The 20,071-nt window shown below is 44.1% G+C and overlaps 1 protein-coding gene across 1 annotated transcript in view; it reads right to left on the bottom strand.

Annotated features, from left to right (window-relative positions):
* Positions 1–1,854: 1,854 nt before the first annotated feature.
* Positions 1,855–20,071, bottom strand: part of cdh17 (cadherin 17, LI cadherin (liver-intestine)) — a 91,783-nt gene continuing 73,566 nt past the window's right edge. Inside the window, exons 16-18 of the mRNA XM_078398495.1 lie at positions 17,749–17,868; positions 5,871–5,987; positions 1,855–4,135 (exon numbers count right to left, since the gene is read on the bottom strand). Coding sequence (XP_078254621.1) covers positions 4,023–4,135; positions 5,871–5,987; positions 17,749–17,868 — 350 coding nt within the window. The 3' untranslated portion in view covers positions 1,855–4,022. The remainder of the gene's footprint in view (positions 4,136–5,870; positions 5,988–17,748; positions 17,869–20,071) is intronic.

The raw sequence follows: 20,071 nt of genomic DNA, 5'->3' as shown, positions 1-20,071 counted from the left end.
CCTGGAGTACTGTGTGCAGTTTTGGTCTCCAAATTTGAGGAAGGATATTTGTGCTATTGAGGGCGTGCAGCTTAGGTTTACTAGGTAAATTCCCGGAATGGCGGGACTCGTATGTTGAAAGACTGGAGCGACTAGGCTTGTATACACTGGAATTTAGAAGGATGAGAGGGGATCTTATTGACACATATAAGATCATTAAGGGGTTGGACACGTTAGAGGCAGGAAACATGTTCCCAATGTTGGGGGAGTCCAGAACTAGGGGCCACAGTTTAAGAATAAGGGGTAGGCCATTTAGTACAGAGATGAGGAAAATCTTTTTCAGTCAGAGAGTTGTAAATCTGTGGAATTCTCTGCCTCAGAAGGCAGTGGAGGCCAGTTCTCTGAATGCTTTCAAGAGTGAGCTAGATAGAGCTCTTAAGGATAGCGGAGTCAGGGGGTATGGGGAGAAGGCAGGAACGGGGTACTGATTGAGAATGATCAGCCATGATCACATTGAATGGTGGTGCTGGCTCGAAGGGCCGAATGGCCTACTCCTGCAACTATTGTCTATTGTCTATTGAGAGGCAGTACATAAGAACACAGGAAATAAGTACAAGATTAGGACATATTACCCTTTAAGCTTGCTTCAATGTTTAACTTTATGACTGGTCTAATTCATCTCCATCTTCCCATATTCCTTGATTCCGATAAGATTGTTTCAAAAATCTCTCTCTTTCCTGAGATATTAACTGAGCAATCAGGGTTTACTCGTGTAGAAAATTGCAAAAATTCACAGCCATTTGAGTGAAGAAATGTCTTTTTTGATGGCGAATTCCTTACTCCGAGATCTGAACACGAGTTTGAAACTCAGGCAGGGTGAAAATATTCTCCCTGCAATCCCCCGTTGAGCACATGAATAATTCTGCATGCTTTAACAGTTCAAATTTCACTCTTCTAAACTCTTGGCATCATGACCCAAGTCTCCTCAAAGGACAACCTTCTTCTCCCCACTTTTGTTACTTAGAAGAAAGGCACAAAATGCCGGAGTAACTCAGCGGGACAGGCAGCACCTCAGGATAGAAGGAATGGATGACGTTTCGGGTCGAGACCTTTTTCTTCCATCCAGAGATGCTGTCTGTCCTGCTGAGTTTCTCCAGCATTTTGAGTCCTTCTTCGGTGTAAACCACCATCTGCAGTTCCTCCCTACACATCTGCTTACTTGGGATGGGAGACCAGAAGGCAAGCTGTATTGCGGTCAAGACCTTCGAGACCTTAAGGTAATTATAATACGGCTTTGCCCTTATCCTTCTTCAAACCCTTTGCATTGCAGACAGACACAGCATTTGTTTCCAGAATTAGTTGCAAATACCTGCACACGATTTTTTTGGTATTTATATGTAAGAACACTAGTGTTTCCCCTTTTTTTTAGATTTTAGATTTTTTTTTTAGATTTAGAGATACAGCGCGGAAACAGGCCCTTCGGCCCACCGAGTCCGCGCCGCCCAGCGATCCCCGCACACTAACACTATCCTACACACACTAGGGACAATTTTTACATTTACCCAGTCAATTAACCTACATACCTGTACGTCTTTGGAGTGTGGGAGGAAACTGAAGATCTCGGAGAAAACCCACGCAGGTCACGGGGAGAACGTACAAACTCCGTACAGACAGCGCCCGTAGTCAGGATCGAACCTGAGTCTCCGGCGCTGCATTCACTGTAAGGCAGCAACTCTACCGCTGCGCCACCGTGCCGCCCCAACATTTCGCCAAATGTTGCGCCAACATTTCCCATTTCCTCGCTATTTAAAATATTTCTATTTCTCCGACTAATCTAGACAACATTTCTGTACACTTGTTAGCAAGGAACCCATTCAACACATGATGATTACTGCAGAAAAAAAGAAATCACCTTGGCAGATAGTTGTATTCTAAAATGAACATATATAGCCACTGAACAAAATAAAAACCATGGCTACAATGAGTACATACATATTTTTTACATCAAAACAAGCAGAATAACAATTGCCACCTCAAGCCCGTTCACACCAAATTACAACCATTTCTGCTGAACCATTTCTCAAAACCTTGCCCTTCGAAACTCTCTGGAGCAAAACAAAAGCACTATCAGCATTCTTCTTCTCATGTCATTAACATTATTAACATCAAAGGAAGGACAATTTAGAACGACCGACACAAAAATATCATTCAAGCGTAATTCTTATTTACACGGTCCTTTAATTGACAGGAAGAGCCAGAAAGATTATGAGATAAACATTGTTCTTGGCCCAATGAAGCTTGACCAACTGGATTTTGGTCTTTGCACATCCCCAATCCTTTCCACTCGTCACTTTAATTTCATGTTTCATGTATTTTGTGTTATTATGACTGCTGGCAGATCAATTTCCCTCCTGGGATAAATAAAGTTCTATCGTATCGGATTGCCACTGGAGCATTAGTTCTATGGCCACAGTTTCCCCACTGCCTATCCCAAATATGATCTCCCAGGCACTGCACCCACTAAATCTCTTTCCTAATTGACGTTTCCAGCTGGCACTGAGATACACCAGCAACCATCCCCAACACTTTGTTCAGAAGCAGTCTTCGTGTGGGAACCCAGGCAGTGTTTGGCATTAGGCTGCTCACCATGATCATCATATCTAGGCCCAACAATGTCCTCGCCCAGTAAACCCTACACCGCCATTTTGTAGAGGACAATGGATAACAACCGTGAATAAGACTTCTTTCCCACTGCTCTGTTTCGCCATCCACAGATGCTGTTGCATCTTTCTGGAATTTGTTGTGTTTTTATTTGAAACTCAACGGTATCTGCACCTTTTTATTTCTTGTATGTTTCCTTATCGCAGGGCCGTTATTAGTCATGGCTACGACTGCCTGAGCTCACCTGTCAGAATGTTTCAGATCACCTGGATATACGGTGGCACAGCGGTAGAGTTGCTGCCTTACAGCGCTTACAGCGCCAGAGACCCGAGTTCAATCCTGACTACGGGTGCTTGTCTGTCCGGAGTTTGTACATTCTCCCCTTAACCTGCATGGGTATTCTCTGAGATCTTCGGTTTTCTCCCACACTCCAAAGACATAAATGTAAATTGTCCCTAGTGTGTGTAGGATAGCGTTAATGTGCGGGGATCGCCGGTCGGCGCGGACCCAGTGGGCCGAAGGGCCTGCTTCCGCGCTGTGTCTCTAAACTAAACTAAACTAAACTAAACCAAACCTCAGATCAGATCACCTATCAGGGTCAGGATGTTCACATATTGCTTGTGCGAAGACTCTTTTAGCAAGTTCCTTACAAATCAAACATAAATCACGGAAGAAAAAGAAAAAATCATATCAAATTGCATAATTTCATCATTGTGGTGACTTCATCAAAATGGAAATGATGCAACTCATGAAACAGTCATGTTCAAAAGTAAGCTGAGGCATTTAAAAAAATATATATTATAAATCCTTGATCATTTCATCTCAGAAGCCAAAAAGAATGCAGTGAGTTGAAGCCAGGCCAGTTTGAGGATTGCGTTCACTGAGAAATGTTCCCTGATTATTTAACAAGTAAAATATTTAAATGACCAATGACCGCTTTCTTTTTGGCAAGAAATATTTGGGGACAGACCATTCATCTCTCAATCCCAGATTAATTGATAATAAATCGTGCAGATCAGTCGAGCCTAACAAAACTCCAAAAATCTGCATTGCCAGTCCGAATAAGATGGAAATTTAAACTCTGGAAAATGACTCTTACACGTGATATTCCAAATGTAATGTACAGATAATAATGGCAGAAGGTAATGTAAAGATCACACACAAAGGACACAACCTTACACTCGTTCCAGGTCCTGCGAGATTCTATTCATTGATGTGTGCGCCATGGTCAAAATCGAAACATTTTTTAGTGTTTTAAACTTGTTTTCATGGTAAAAAAGAATAATCCCTGGTTGAAGTTGTAACAGGGACTTCACGAAGTTGACAAGCTGACCCTGTGAAATAATTTCTTTCCCGGGGAGTAGACATGTAAAAGTCTGCCGTTATGCAGTAGTCAGAGGCACAGCTTCTTTGTCATTTAGCTCCAATTGATATGGGTCCGTTTTTGGTTGCTTTTTCGGTTTCATTCTTAAAAACACAACCAATAGGATCAACGCTGTGGAGAGATTAATGAACACGTCAAATTACTTCTCCCCGGGGGCTTATAAAACCGTACATTTGTAACAGGAACAATGTCGGACACACACAGCTTGGGCCTTGATCAATGGGCCGCGGGGCATCACCGTATCCCACGGCAACAGGCCCGGCTCGCCAGCTGCGGAACCGGGAAACCCGCCCAGAGAGGGAGGCTGCCGTGCCTGGCCCCGAATGCATTTTGTCGGGACGCATCACAGCCGGGTTTGGGCACAGCACCATCCAAGGCCGCAAGAAATAGCTGCGAAATGCTGACGCAGCCCAGGCCATTGCACAAACCAACCTGTTGACTCCATTTACACCTCACGCTGCCTCGACAAGACCAGCAGCATAATCAAGGATGAGTCGCACCCTGGCCACTCCCTCTTCTCTCCCATCGGGCAAAAGGTATAGAAGTGTGAACACGCACACCTCCAGATTCAGGGACAGTTTCTTCCCAGCTGTTATAAGGTAACTGAACACAACCAGAGAGCAGTGCTGAACTACTATCTACCTCATTGATGGCCCTTGGACTATCCTTGATCGGACTTTGCTAGCTTTACCTTGCACTAAACATTTTTTTCTACTGCCGGACCCTGACGTGAGAGGACGCTGGCGCTATTTGTTCGCCGCTTCTCCGTCAGGATAGTTTGTCTGTTTGTTTTTATGTTATGACTGTTTTTGTAAAGCGCTTTGAGCACCTGGTAAAGCGCTATATAAAATAAATGCTTATTATTATTATTATTATCATATACACTGCAAATGGCTCAATGCAGCTTGGACGTTGGTCGTTGGAAATGGCGGCAAAACCTGGCGACTCTTACACATGGACTCAGTGGGCTGTTTCTATACCTTCAGTACCTAATCTCGGATCGTATTTACGTACGGCAATAATTTTAATGAACTGTATGCAAAAAAAGTATTATAAGAAAATAACTGCAGATGCTGGTACAAATCGAAGGTATTTATTCACAAAATGCTGGAGAAACTCAGCAGGTCAGGCAGCATCTCTGGAGAGAAGGAATGGGTGACATTTCGTGTCTGAAGAAGGGTCTCGACCCGAAACTTCACCCATTCCTTCTGTCCAGAGATGCTGCCTGTCCCGCTGAGTTACTCCAGCATTTTGTGTCCTTCTTTGATTTAAACCAGCATCTGCAGTTCTTTCCTACACAAAAACTTTAGGCGGCACGGTGGCACAGCGGTAGAGTTGCTGCCTTACAGCGAATACAGCACCGGAGACCCGGGTTCAATCCTGACTACGGGTGCTGTCTGTACGGAGTTTGTATGTTCTCCCGTGACCTGCAAGATCTTCGGTTTCCTCCCACACTCCAAAGACGTACAGGTATGTAGGTTAATTGGCTTGGTAAAAGTTTTTTTTTAATTGTCCTTAGTGGATGTAGGAGTGTTAATGTGTGGGGATCATTGGTCGGCACAGACCCAGTGGGCCGAAAGGGCTTGTTTCCGCACTGTATCTCTAAACTAAACTAAACAATCTACAAACCTGTGCATCTTTGGAGTGTGGGAGGAAACCAGAGCACCCGGAAAAAAACCCACGCGGTCGCGGGGAGAACGTACAAACTCCGTACAGACAGCACCCGTAGTCAGGATCAAACCTGGATCTTTGGCGCTATAAGGCAGCAACTCTACCGCTGCTCCACTGTGCCACTCTACCAATGTACCTTGGTACATGTGGTAATAAAGAACCATTGAACACTCACCTATAAGACCGAAGATTCCAAGCAGTAGCCCAACTGCAAGTCCAACTTTGGAATAAGAGGAATCATCATCCACTGGAATGAAACACCGTTTGCTGTCTGTGCACTTGCACACTTGAACTAAGGAGGAAAACAAAGAGACTCATATAAGATATACATGTAAGACCAATAATAGATCATTAAATGCCCAAAACATAGAAAATAGTTGCAGGAGTTGGCCATTTGGCCCTTCGAGCCAGCACCGCCATTCAATATGATCATGGCTGATCATCCAAAATCAGTACCCCGTTCCTGCATTTCCCACATGTCCCTTGATTCCATTAGCCCTAATAGCTAAATCTTAATCTCTTTTGAAAACATCTCTCTTGAAAAAATCGACGTTGTTCCTTTTGAGTGAAGAGATCACCCCATGACAGCCATGAAAATGAGAGACTGAAAATCTCCCGGGCAACATCCAAATTTTCTCTGGAGGCTCAGTGGTCGAGGGGAGACATAGAAACGTAGAAACATAGAAAATAGGTGCAGGAGGAGGCCATTCGGCCCTTCAAGCCAGCACCTCCATTCATTGTGATCATGGCTGATCATCCACAATCAGTAACCCGTGCCTGCCTTCTCCCCATATCCCTTGATTCCGCTAGCCCCTAGAGCTCTATCTAACTCTCTTTTAAATTCATCCAGTGAATTGGCCTCCACTGCCTTCTGTGGCAGAGAATTCCACAAATTCACAACTCTGGGTGAAAAGGTTTCTCTCACCTCAGTTTTAAATGGCCTCCCCTTTATTCTTAGACTGTGGCACCTGGTTCTGGATTCCCCCAACATTGGGAACATTTTTCCTGCATCTAGCTTGTCCAATTCTTTCATAATTTTACACGTCTCTATAAGATCCCCTCTCATCCTACTAAACTCCAGTGAATACATGCCCAGTCTTTCCAATCTTTCCTCATATGACAGTCCCGCCATCCCGGGGATTAACCTCTTGAACCTATGCCTCAATAGCAAGGACGTCCTTCCTCATATTAGGAGACCAAAACTATACACAATACTCCAGATGTGGTCTCACCAGGGCCCTATACAACTGCAGAAGGTCTTGATAGAAGTATATAAAATTATGAGGTATAGATAGGGTAGACAGTCAGAACCTTTTTACCAAATGTAAAATGACCAACTCTAGAGGTGGAGAACTAAACACTAGTTTAGTCTAGTTTAGTTTATTGTCACGTGTACTGAGGTACAGTGAAAAGCTTTTGTTGCGTGCTAACCAGTCAGCGGAAAGACATGATTACAATCAAGCCATTCACAGTGTACAGATACATGATAAGGGAATAACGTTTAGTGCAAGGTAAAGCCAGTAAAGTACGATCAAAGATAGTCCGTGGGTTCCTGAGGAGGCAGATAGTAGTTCAGGACTATTCTCTGGTTGTGGTAGGATGATTCAGTTGCCTGATAACAGCTGGGAAGAAACTGTCCCTGAATCTGGAGGTGTGCGTTTTTGCACTTCTGTACCTCTTGCCCGATGGGAGAGGGGAGAAGAGGGAGTGGCCAGGGTGCGACTCGTCTTAATTCTGCTCCTATAACTTATGAGTTTATGAACTTACAACTGAACCATCCTATCACTAACTAAAGAGCGATTCTGACCTCCCATCTATCCCGTAGGAGACTTTTGAACTATCTTTAATCAGACTTTACTGGACTTTACCTTGCACTAAATGCTATACCCTTTATCTGTATCTGTACACTGTGGACTGCTTGATTGTAATCATGTGTAGTCTTTCCACTGACTGGCTACCACACAACAAAAAACTTTTCACTGTACCTCAGTACACATGACAATAATAAACCTAAACCTAAACATTCTAAAAAATCTTCCAGAAATAATTGCTGGTTTTACTCTGTAAAACAGAATTCTCTGTGTTTGACGTCCGCATGCTTATATTTCAGGAGTAAATTCTTCGTAACAGCAGTCAGTAATGAAAAGAGCAACACGTAAACAACCTTTCGCATCCAAACTGATGATGAAAGGGGAGTAAGTGATAGGCATGGAATCCATGTCTATAACGTTTGGGCTTAAATTCAGCACACTTACTTAGCGCACTAGTTTTAACTTGTCTGGATAGTGCATTTCTCAATTGACAACCAAAGAGGAAATTATGAATTAGTCCCAAACATGAACTAAGGCACACATTTTTTGGTGAGGTTGAGAGTATGTGGTACACAATTAGTTTAGCCGTCCACTGATGAAGTCATATAGTCATATAGCATGTAGTAGAATAGTAGAATAGTACAGCACAGGAACAGGCCATTCTGCCCACAATGTCCCGGCCGAACATAACGCCAAACTAAACTAATCTCATCTGCCTGCATATCTAAAAGCCCCTTCAATGCCACTATCATATCTGCCTCCACCAGGAGCTAGGCAAATCATCCAATATAGTGTGGAAACAAGCCCCTCTGCCCACCGGGTCCACGACGACCAGTGATCACCCGCACACTAACCCGAACCCTAACCTAGGGATTTCCAGAAGGGATTTCCATTAACCTACAAACCTGCACGTCTTTAGAGTGTGGGAGGAAACCGGAATACCCGAAGAAAACTCACACAGACAAGCATCCACAGACGATTTTCAAAGAGATTTGCTTGGCTAACTGCAGGGATTATGGGGTTGTGCTATCATGAATGGCCAAATAAATTAAAGCTATATTCTTTGAGTTTAGAAGATTGAGGGGGGTGGGGTGGGGGGTGATCTTATTGAAAACAGCAAATCTTTAGGTGGCAATGCAAGCATTTTCGTTAGCAGGAGAACCTTGAATCACGAGAAGATAATAAGACTGTTCGATTAACTTTTTGTAACTTTGTCAGCACCAGAAAAGTGGCGACTCTTTGTGTACTGCCCAGGTGAGGTCTGCTGTATACAAAACAAAGAATTTAACTTTCGTGTTCTGGTTCTATGCCCGTATGAGACTTTGCGAGTCTTCAAGGTACAACAGAAGTCTTTATTACAGTAACTCAATGCTGGCAGCAAGACAACTAAAATGGCTGCCACCACACACTGTGTACAGCCAAGATAACTATGTACAAATCATCTCCCTTTGTCCTGTGCAGCGCCACCTGCTGCACAGGAGAAGCAACGGGTCCTCACACCGCACACAGTCCATCAAACATCACATTAACTGTACCTAGGTACATGTAACAATAAAGTATCACTGAATCACTGAATCATTGAAGATTAAGGGCAGCCATTTAAAACTAAGATGAGTAGGAACTTCTTCTCACAGGGAGAATGTACAAACTCCCTACAGACAGCACCCGTAGTCAGGATTGAACCCGAGTCTCTGGCGCTGTAAGGCAGCAACTCCACTGCTGCGTCACTGTGCCACCCTCTGCAGTAGGCCCAAGAGGTAGTTCCATACCCCGTTCTCAAAGGTTACTATGGAAGAGCGACAAATTGTTGACCCGGCCAGCCACATCCCTGACCAAATGAATAGACAATTGTCTGAAATAAATGCTGTTTTAATTTAGTTTAGTTGTTTTAGTTTAGTTTGGATTATTGTCACATGTACCGAGGTACAGTGAAAAGCCTTTTGTTGTGTGCTACCCAGTCAGCAGAAAGACTATATGTGATTACAATCGAGCCGTCCACAGTGGGCAGACACAGGATAAAGGGAATAACGTTTAGTGCAAGATAAAGCCCCTGAAGTTTAGTGCAAGATAAAGTCAGACTGAAGAAGGGTCTCGACCCAAAACGTCACCCATTCCTTCTCTCCAGAGATGCTGCCTGTCACGCTGAGTTACTCCAGCAATTTGAGTCTATCTTCAGTGTAAAGTCCCTAAACGTTACTCACATTATTCCCTTTGTCATGTATCTGGACACTGTGCATGGCTCAATTGTAATCATGTATTGTCTTTCCACTAACTGGCTAGCATGCAACAAAAAATTTCCACTGTACCTTTCGCGATACCACAACTGACAGTAAACTAAACTCAAACTCAAACTCAAATTCCAGTAAAGTCCGATTAAAAATAGCCCAAGGGTCTCCAGTGAGGTAGATAGTAGCTCAGGACCACTCTCTAGTTGGTGATAGGATGGTTCAGTTGTCTGATAACAGTTGGGAAGAAATTGTCCGTGAATCTGGAGATGTGTGTTTCCACACTTCTCTACCTCTTGCCTGATGGGAGAGGGGAGAAGATGAAGCAACTGCAGTGAGACTCGTTCATAAGGTCACTTCAGAACTGAGAGTAAAACTGTAAACCCCTGGGGTGCAGTGGTAGAGTTGCTGCCTTACAGCGCAAGAGACTCGTGATCGATCCTGACTATGGCCGCTGTCTGTACGGAGTTTATACGTTCTCCCCGTGACCTGCGTGGGTTTTCTTCAAGATCTTTGGTTTCCTCCCACACTGCAAAGACGTACGGGTTTGTAGGTTAATTGGCTTGGTATAAGTGTAAATTGTTGAGAGTGTGTGCAGGTTAGTGTCAATGTGCGGGGATCGCTGGTCGTTGTGATCTCGGTGGGCCGAAAGGTCGGCTTCCATGCTGTATCTCCAAACTAAACTAAACTAAACTATCAGCACCAACAGGCTGAAACATGATCAAATGGGCTTCAGTGATCAGGGTAGACACAAAATGCAATGTAAAAATGCAATGTAACTCAGTGGTTCAGGCAGCATCTGGAGAAAAGAAATAGGCGATGTTTCGGGTCGAGACCCTTCTTCAGTGATCAGGTTTCTCTCTACAAAGGCAAATCTTGTTTTCCTTGCACAACGTATCAGAATTCATCTTAATGCTTTGAACAGTAATTTTCATTCATACGCGTTATATATTTGGTAGACTAGTTGTGGAAAATAATGAACTATCTCACTGTTTACTACACGGCACATCATGAGAGCAAATCCGTATAATTAAATAACCATGATTCATTTTCAATTTAGTTTTAATCAGGTTTATCATAATCATGGGAATATTTTCATGTGTGTGTTATCTTTGTCATTAGCAATCTGTAATATATTTCCTTTGCAAATGTTGCATGACTAAAATTAGATCCATATTGCAAAATGGAAAACACATTTAGTTAAAAGGTTAATTCTCGAGGGACTTGTGGTTTAAAAAAAATGTAACCACTTGAACAGGCAATAAACTTAATGAATATGCATTGAAATACAAACCTTATGTTGATATTTTAGACTATAAATCAGATGAATTGAACCTATTTTCACAGAACTGAAATGGATGCAAAATATTCCAGTTTAACAGTACATCTGTCTATCCTTGAAAAGACTGTCTCAATGCAAAATATGTTCGCCCTATATGCAAAACGGTGGCACAGCAGTTGAGTTGCTGCCTAACAGCACCAGGGACCTGGATTCGATCCTGAACTTAGGTGCTGTCTGTATGGAGTTTGTACATTTGCCCTGTGATCTGAATGGGTTTCCCCCGGTTTCTTCCCACATTCTAAAGACACACAGGTTTGTAGGTCAATTGGCTTTGGTATACTGTAATTGTAAATTGCCGCTGGTGTGTGTAGGATAATGCTAGTGTGCGGGAATCGCTGGTCGGTGCGGACTCGGTGGGCCGAAGAGCCTGTTTCCAAGTTGTATTTCTCAACTAAACTAAATTAAATCTCCAAGTAGAGCAATGTGTACTGAGAATACACATAGGGTGATGGAGCATTGCTGTGGTTACACTATTTTTCATTGAATTGGAAATGACAGATTAGAAACATAAAAAACAGGTGCAGCAGTAGGCCATTCGGCCCTGCGAGCCAGCACTGTCATTCAATATGATCATGGCTGATCATCCAAAATCAATACCCCGTTCCTGCTTTCGCCCCATATCTCTTGATTTCATTAGCCCTATGAGCTATATCTCTTGAATACATCTTGAATGCAGATTATGCATTGAATACATCTTGATTGCAGATTATGCATTGAATATATCTTGAATGCAGATTATGCATTGAATACATCTTGAATGCAGATTATGCATTGAATACATCTTGAATGCAGATTATGCATTGAGGACATATTCCTTCGTTGCCAATGTTCCACTGCGTTATACTCTGCTCTGTAATGGATCAACGAAGAGAACCCGTGGACGTCTTATCTAAATGAGAAGGAAGGAACAAGAGTCCAAAGACTACCGTGATAGGTGACTCGATAGTGAGGGGAGTAGACAGGCACATTTATGGATTTAGACATGAATCCAGGACAGTGAGTTGCCTCCCTGGTGCAATCAACAAGGATGTCACAGAATAATTTCTGGCCTTTCTGAAAAGAAATGGTAAATAGTCAGAGACCGTGGTCCATGGTAGTACTGAAAGCTTATGTTAAAGTAGGGGACAAAGTCCTGTGAATTGAATTTAGGGAGTTTAGTTTAGTTTGGCTTGGTTTGGTTGTCTGAAGAAGGGTCTCGACCCGAAAAGTCACCCATTCCTTCTCTCCAGAGCTGCTGCCTGTCCCGCTGGGTTACTCCAGCTTTTTGTGTCTATCTTCGGTTTGAACCTGCATCTGCAGTTCCTTCCCACACATTTGGTTTGGTTTGGTTTGGTTTAGTTCAATAATAGTGTGGAAATAGGCCTTTGGGCCACCGAGTCACAGACCTAGAGGTTTATAGGTTAATTGGCTTCTGTAAATGATCCCTAGTGTGTACGATAATGTTAGTGTACGGGATGGTCGCTGGTCAGCGAGGACTCGGTGGTCCAGTTTCCACTCTGAATCTCTAAAGTCTAAATGCTGTATTAACTCAGCGAGTCAGGCAGCATCGATGGAGGGAATGGGTCAGGAGTCTTCTGCAGACTGATTCCATATTGGTGTTAAAGTGTTAACGACTGGGAAATATTTACAATCAACAATTTAAGCAACTTACAGATATCAGAAGAGGATAACTCGGGCTCATGCGACCAAAGGTTAACAGAAGCATGGCGACGTACAGGTTTGTAGGTTAATTGTGTTGGTAGAAATGTAAATTTATGGTATATCTCTGAACTAGCCTAAACTGAAGAAGAGGCATTTAATTACATCTTTGCAGAGCAGGGGAAACTAGTTTTGCTGGAATGGGAATTTGGCCCAGAGACAAGATGGGCATGAATGTGCAAGGTCAGGCAGATAAATGAGGTTGAGTTAAACAAAAAACGTGGATCAAACGGTTAATTAGACTCAATGCCAAACTGGGCCGACCAATGCCGCAGTCAACAACAGACTACAAAGCCTCCTCAGTTACATATATCAGTGGAAATAGTCATAAAACGATATGGAGCACTAGTCAGACCGCACCTTAAATATTTCATCAACTTCGTCTCTTCAAAGAAAACACGACAAGCAAATGAACGGCTGCAAGATGAGCAGAGACAAAAGGGCGCGGCTGATGTGTAGTATCGAGGGTTTGAGTTTGTAGATTTGCAAGGAGGTAATTTATTCAGTGTTTTTCGTTTAGAGACACTACGCGGAAACAGGCCCTTTCGGCCCACCGAGTCCGCGCCGACCAGCGATCCCCGCACACTAACACTAGCCTACACACACTAGGGACAATTTACAATGTTACCAAGCCAATTAACCAGCAAACATGTGCGTCTTTGGAGTGTAGGAGGAAACCGAAGATCTTGGAGAAAATCCACGCAGGTCACGGGGGGAAAGTACAAACTCCGTACAGACAAGCATCCGTGGTCAGGATCGAACCCGGGTCTCTGTCGCTGTGAGGCAGCATCTCCACCAGTGTTGCTGCTGGTGGTACAATTAGTCTAACTCTATCACTTTCTCTATCACTTCCTTCCCCAGTATATTGCAAACAACTTATGACATTGCATAAATGGTTTAACATTAATATTTCTCAGTCGTCAATAATTTGGATTATTATAGGATAATAATATGGATACAGACTGAAGAAGAGGCCCAACCCAAAACGTTGCCCGTCCATTCCCTCTTGACTCGCCGAGACACTTTGAGCTTTTCATATTGGAAGGGTATTATTGATTCTGCATTAATACCTCTTTGAATTAAAGATTTCAGATTATCATTTGGTGCATAAAATAAATTCTCATCTCTCTTGATAGACAATAGACAATAGGTGCAGGAAGAGGCCATTCAGCCCTTCGAGCCAGCACCGCCATTCAATGTGATCATGGCTGATCATTCTCAATCAGTACCCCGTTCCTGCCTTCTCCCCATACCCCCTGACTCCGCTATCCTTAAGAGCTCTATCTAGCTCTCTCTTGAATGCATTCAGAGAATTGGCCTCCACTGCCTTCTGAGGCAGCGAATTCCACAGATTCACAACTCTCTGACTGACAAAAGTTTTTCCTCATCTCAGTTCTAAATGGCCTACCCCTTATTCTTAAACTGTGGCCCCTTGTTCTGGACTTCCCCAACATTGGGAACATGTTTCCTGCCTCTATCGTGTCCAACCCCTTAATAATCTTATACGTTTCGATAAGATCTCCTCTCATCCTTCTAAATTCCAGTGTATACAAGCCCAGTCTCTCCAGTCTTTGATTGAACAGTGGAGTAGACTTGATGAGCCAAATGTCCAAATTCAGTTCCTAGAACTTATGAAGTTATGATTTATGAGGACAAGCAAGATGAATATCTCGGAAAAAAATGCATCTAAAAAATATTATTAGTGCAAAAAGGATAGTAAATAGTATTCATAGGACTGAGCCGAACTATTGTGCTAGATTAAAGTAATTTAATGTAGTTTAACGTCCATTTACATTTAAAGTAATTTAATGTAGTTTAGTTTAGAGATACAGCATAGAAACAGGCCCTTCGGCCCACTAAATCCGTGCCGACCATGATCCCCGTACACTAGCACTATCCTACACACTAGGGGCAATTTACAATCTTTATCAAAGCCACTTAATCTTTAACAAAGCCTGTACGTCTTTGGAGTGTGGGAGGAAACCAGAGCACCTGGGGAAAACCCACAATGAGAATGTACAAACTTTGTACAGATAATACCCATAGTCAGAATTGAACCCGGGTCTCTCGTGCTGTAACCCGGGTCTACCACTGCCCCCACTCTTCATCTTCTTTTAGGAAGGCGGTGAGGAGAAATTTCTTTAGTCAGAGGGTGGTGAACCTGTGGAATTCATTGCCACAGAAGGCTGTGGAAGCCAAGTCAATGGATATTTTTAAGGCAGAAATAGATAGTTTCTTGATTTGTAAGGGAGTCAAGGGATAAGGGGAGTAGGCAGGAGAATGGGGTCAAGAGGGAAAGATAGATCAGCCGTGATTGATTCACGGACTAGACTAGATGGGCCAAATGGTCTAATTCTGCTCCCATCACTTATGAACTTATAGCTCTGCTCAATCCACAGCTCAACACTTCATATTAACAGGTACCTTATTAGTTAATGGCATTTACAAGTAGAGTCATAGAGTCATCCAGCATGGAAACAGGCCCTTCGGCCCAATTTGCCCATGCCGACCAATATGTCCCATCTACACTGGCCCCACTTGCCTAATTTTGGCCCATATCCCTCTAAACCCATTCATGTATCTGTCTAAATGTTTCGTAAACATTGCGAAAGTACCTGTCTCAACTACCTTCTCCAGCAGGTTGTTCCATAGGCTCACCACCCTTTCTGTAAAAAAACTTACCCCTCAGGTTTCTATTAAATCTCCCCCCCCCCCCCCCCACCTCACCTCTCCCCCATCTCCCTAACCCTAAACGTTTCCCCGCTTTTGCATCCACTCCCTACACACTAGGGGGAATTTACAGAGGGCCGATTAACCTACAAACCCGCACGTCTTTGGATTGTGGGAGGATAAGGCAGAGATAGAGTGGATGTGGAAAGGATGTTTCCACTGGTGGGAGAGTCTAGGACCAGGGGTCATATTCTCAGAATTAAAGGGCGCTCTTTTAGAAAGGAGGTGAGGAGGAACTTCTTTAGTCAGAGGGTAGTTAATCTGGGGAACTCATTGCTGCAGAAGGCTGTGGAGGCCAAGTCAGTGGATATTTTTAAGGCAGAGAAAGACAATCCTCTGGTTCTCGATTCTTCTAGTCTGGGCAAAAGTCTCTGTGCATCTACCCGATCTATTCCTCTCATGATTCTGTACGCTTCTATAAGATCACCCCTCATCCTCCTGCGCTCCAGGCAATAAAGTCCTAACCTGCTCAGCTTCTCCTTGTAGCTCAGGCCCTCGAGGCCTGGCAACACCCTCGTAAATTCTGTGGTAATGTCTGTGACCGGAGCAAGCACTAGGTTGCATTGCTGAGGTCAAGATATAAAGTACATTCCCTCACACCTTTTGTCCCACTTCCTTCACTCCCTTCCAACTCGGTGTATTTATTTTAGTGCAACCGGACGGTGCCAAAGCCCCAAAGCCATGGCGAAAAACCTTTGGTTTCTGCCCCGTAATTTCCTGTCGAGGTTAGAAACTTTTCGGGAAAAAACAAGCAATGAGAGAATTATACTAACTGGAATAAATCAACAACAAATGTATAAGAAGTTGATCATCTCTTTGGAAATCTCTGGCACAGAGATCTGCCGACCATGCACTCCTACGAGAGATATTGCCTGTGCATGTCGCAATGTTCTTCCCCACATGGCCCCCAATCCATCTCACACCAAACTGTACGCAAGTAACCCAGAGGCCACAGAAAGCAAACAGTAGGGTAGTATCACAGTTTAGTCTGGGAACAGTTCTGCCCGAAACCGCAAGAAATTGCGGAGAGTAGTGGATGTAGCTCAGTCCATCACGCAGACCAGACCTCCCACCGTTGACTCCATCTACACTTCACGTTTAGAGATACAGCATGGAAACAGGCCCTTCCGGCCCACCGTGCCACACTGACCATCGGTCACTAGTTCTGCGTTTCCCCACTTTTGCATCCACTCCGTACACACTAGGGGGAATTTACAGAGGGCCGATTAACCTACAAACCCGCACGTCTTTGTAATGTGGGAGGATAAGGCAGAGATAGAGTGGATGTGGAAAATATGTTTCCACTGGTGGGAGAGTCTAGGACCAGGGGTCATAGTCTCAGAACTAAAGGGCGCTCTTTTAGAAAAGAGGTGAGGAGGAGTCAAAGGGTAGTTAATCTGTGGAACCCATTGCCGCAGAGGGCTGTGGAGGCCAACTCAGTGGATATTTTTAAGGCAGAGATAGACAAATTCTTGATTAGAACGGGTGTCAAGGGTTATGGGGAGAAGGCAGGAAAATGGGGTTAAGAGGGAATAGATAGATCGGCCGTGATTGAATGGCAGAGTAGACTTGATGGGCTGAATGACCTAATTCCACTCCTATAACTTGTGAACTTATGAAAATGGAAATACGTGCAAACTCCACGCAGACAGCACGTGAGGTCAAGGGCCACGGTGGCGCAGCGGTAGAGTTGCTGCCTTACAGTGTTTGCAGCGCCAGACAGCCGGGTTCGATCCAGACTAAGGGGACTGTCTGTACGGAGTTTGTACGTTCTCCCGGTGATCGCGTGGGTTTTCTCCATGATCTTCAGTTTCCACACACACTCCAAAGATGTGCCAGTTTGTAGGTTAATTGGCTTGGTGTCATGTGTAAATTGCCCCCAATGTATGTAGGATAGTGTTAATCTGTGGGGATCACTGGCCGGCGAGGACTCGGTGGGCCGAAGGGACTGTTTCCGCGCTGTAACTCTAAACTAAACTAAAAGATGGAACCCGTGTCCCTGCCTCTGTGAGGGAGTGGCACTATGATTGCTTTATGAGAAGGCAATTGATGCAAAATTGCACATGAATAACCCCATTTACTTTAATTACATCACAGTTAGTACAGGTGTCAGGGGTTATGGGGAGAAGGTGGGAAAATGGGGTTAGGAGGGAGAGATAGATCAGCCATGATTGAATGGTGGAGTAGGCTTGATGGGCCGAATGGCCTAATTCTGTTCCTACAACTTATGAGCTCATGAACCCTTACCTGTCATGAAATCATTTCCTTGCAGAGGAGGGGTGCCACCATCAGAAATCGTCACAGGAATCTTATATTGCGTTTCATCCTCATGTTTGCCAAACTTCAATGTGACGGACGCGTGAGTATCTGGAAAGACAAACTCTGTGGTGATTTTTGTTCATTAAGGGAAGTCCAAAATAGATCAGTCCCTAATGTTAATTCATTACAAATGGTTGAAATGGGAAGTTAAAATATGAGATTTGAAGCATTATTTCGAAGTAACGTAGAAATTATTTGCTGATGTGATTTCTTTAAGAACCTGAATATCAGATGTTTTCAAGAGAGTTAGATACAGCTCTTAGGGCTAAGGGAATCAAGGGATATGGGGAAAAAGCCGGAACGGGGTACTGATTTTGGATGATCAGCCATGATCATATTGAATGGCGGCGCTGGCTCGAAGGGCCGAATGGCCTACTCCTGCACCTATATTCTATGTTTCTATGTTAACATTGAAAAAATGTTTGGATAAAGTAAGACTGTGTTTACACTCAAGATCTAAGTCAAGAAGAAGACTGTGCAACTGAACCATCCTACCATCAACTAGAAAGCAGTCCTGTCTGAGGTATCTCAGCAGTCCTATCCATGTACCTTATTGGAGATCCTCGACTATCTTTAATCAGACTTTACTGGCCTTTATCTTCCATTAAACGTTATACCCTTTACCCTGTATCTGTACACTGTGGACGGCTCGATTGTAATGATGTGTTGTCTTTCTACCGACTGGATCGCACGCAACAAAAAAGCTTTTCACTGTACCTCAGTACACGTGACAAAAAAACCCAAACTAAATGAGACTGAGATTTCCAGCCATTGGGCCAAGCCAAAGGAACACAGATTCCAGCAATTTAAGATATGCCGACTAAACATAATTTGTCGTATGAAGTCTCTCAAATTGCTGCCATGATATGCACCCAAGCAAAACGACTGACTTTAAAATGCAGTTTAGCTTCTAACAAAGGGCCATTTTCAAAATGGAGGCGGACGGCGGAGAAGACCGGCGCCGCCAGGACAATGGGCCTCTAAGGCCAAGATAAGCCTGCACTTCTTAGAACTTTGGAACTTTGCTCGCGCCAGAAATGGTGAAGTCTACTATTACACTGCAATCATTGCACTTTTGTACTTATCTATGATTGTGCTTATCTACAGCGTCTACAACATCTTCCTGAGGTGCTGTGGCCGCGATGCCTGCGGTCGGCAGATCCTCGCAGTTGGCGGCACCTTGCACGAAGGGTCGGCGTAACCGGGAGGGAGCTGGAGAAGTCAGGCGTGAGGAGACTCTTGCCACATGGAACTCATTGCCACAGAGGGCAGTGGAGGCCAAGCCAGTGGATATTTTTAAGGCAGAGACAGACAAATTCTTGATTAGAACAGGTGTCAAGGATTATGGGGAGAAGGCAGGAAAATGGGATTAGGAGTCAGAGATCAGCCATGATTGAAAGGCGGAGTGGACTCGATTGGCCGGATGGCCTAATTCTACTCAGCAAGTTGATTTGAGTATAGGAGCAGGGAGGTTCTGCTGCAGTTGCACAGGGCCTTGGTGAGACCGCATCTGGTGTATTGTGTACAGTTTTGGTCTCCTAATCTGAGGAAAGACATTCTAGCCTTAGAGGGAGTACAGAGAAGGTTCACCAGATTGATCCCTGGGATGGCAGGACCTTCATATGAAGAAAGACTGGATAGACTAGGCTTATACTCGCTGGAATTTAGAAGACTGAGGGGGGATCTTATAGAAACATATAAAATTCTTAAGGGGTTGGAGAGGCTAGATGCGGGAAGATTGTTCCCGATGTTGGGGAAGTCCAGAACCAGGGGTCACAGCTTAAGGATAAGGGGGAAGTCTTTTAGGACCGAGATGAGAAAACATTTCTTCACACAGAGAGTGGTGAGTCTGTAGAATTCTCTGCCACAGAAGATAGTTGAGGCCAGTTCATTGGCTATATTTAAGAGGGAGTTAGATGTGGCCCTTGTGGCTAAAGGGATCAGGGGGTATGGAGAGAAGGTAGGTACAGGTTACTGAGCTGGATGATCAGCCATGATCATATTGAATGGCGGTGCAGGCTCGAAGGGCCGAATGGCCTACTCCTGCACCTATTTTCTATGTTTCTATGTTTCTATGTTACTCGTATAACTTGTAAACTTATGAGCATGGGGCAAGTAGGAGGGTGAACCGGGGTAATGCCTCCAGCCACTTTAAGGTCGGCTGCAGGACACAAAGAAGGCCGGATGAGGAGAGGAGAGGAGAGGAGAGGAGAGGGATGTTGGTTGGCGGGAACTGCTCCAGTACATCAAG

Source organism: Rhinoraja longicauda, chromosome 4 (genome assembly GCF_053455715.1).
Source record: "Rhinoraja longicauda isolate Sanriku21f chromosome 4, sRhiLon1.1, whole genome shotgun sequence".
In the NCBI taxonomy this organism is placed as follows: Eukaryota; Metazoa; Chordata; class Chondrichthyes; order Rajiformes; family Arhynchobatidae; genus Rhinoraja; species Rhinoraja longicauda.
This window is presented reverse-complemented; position numbering and strand designations above follow the sequence as displayed.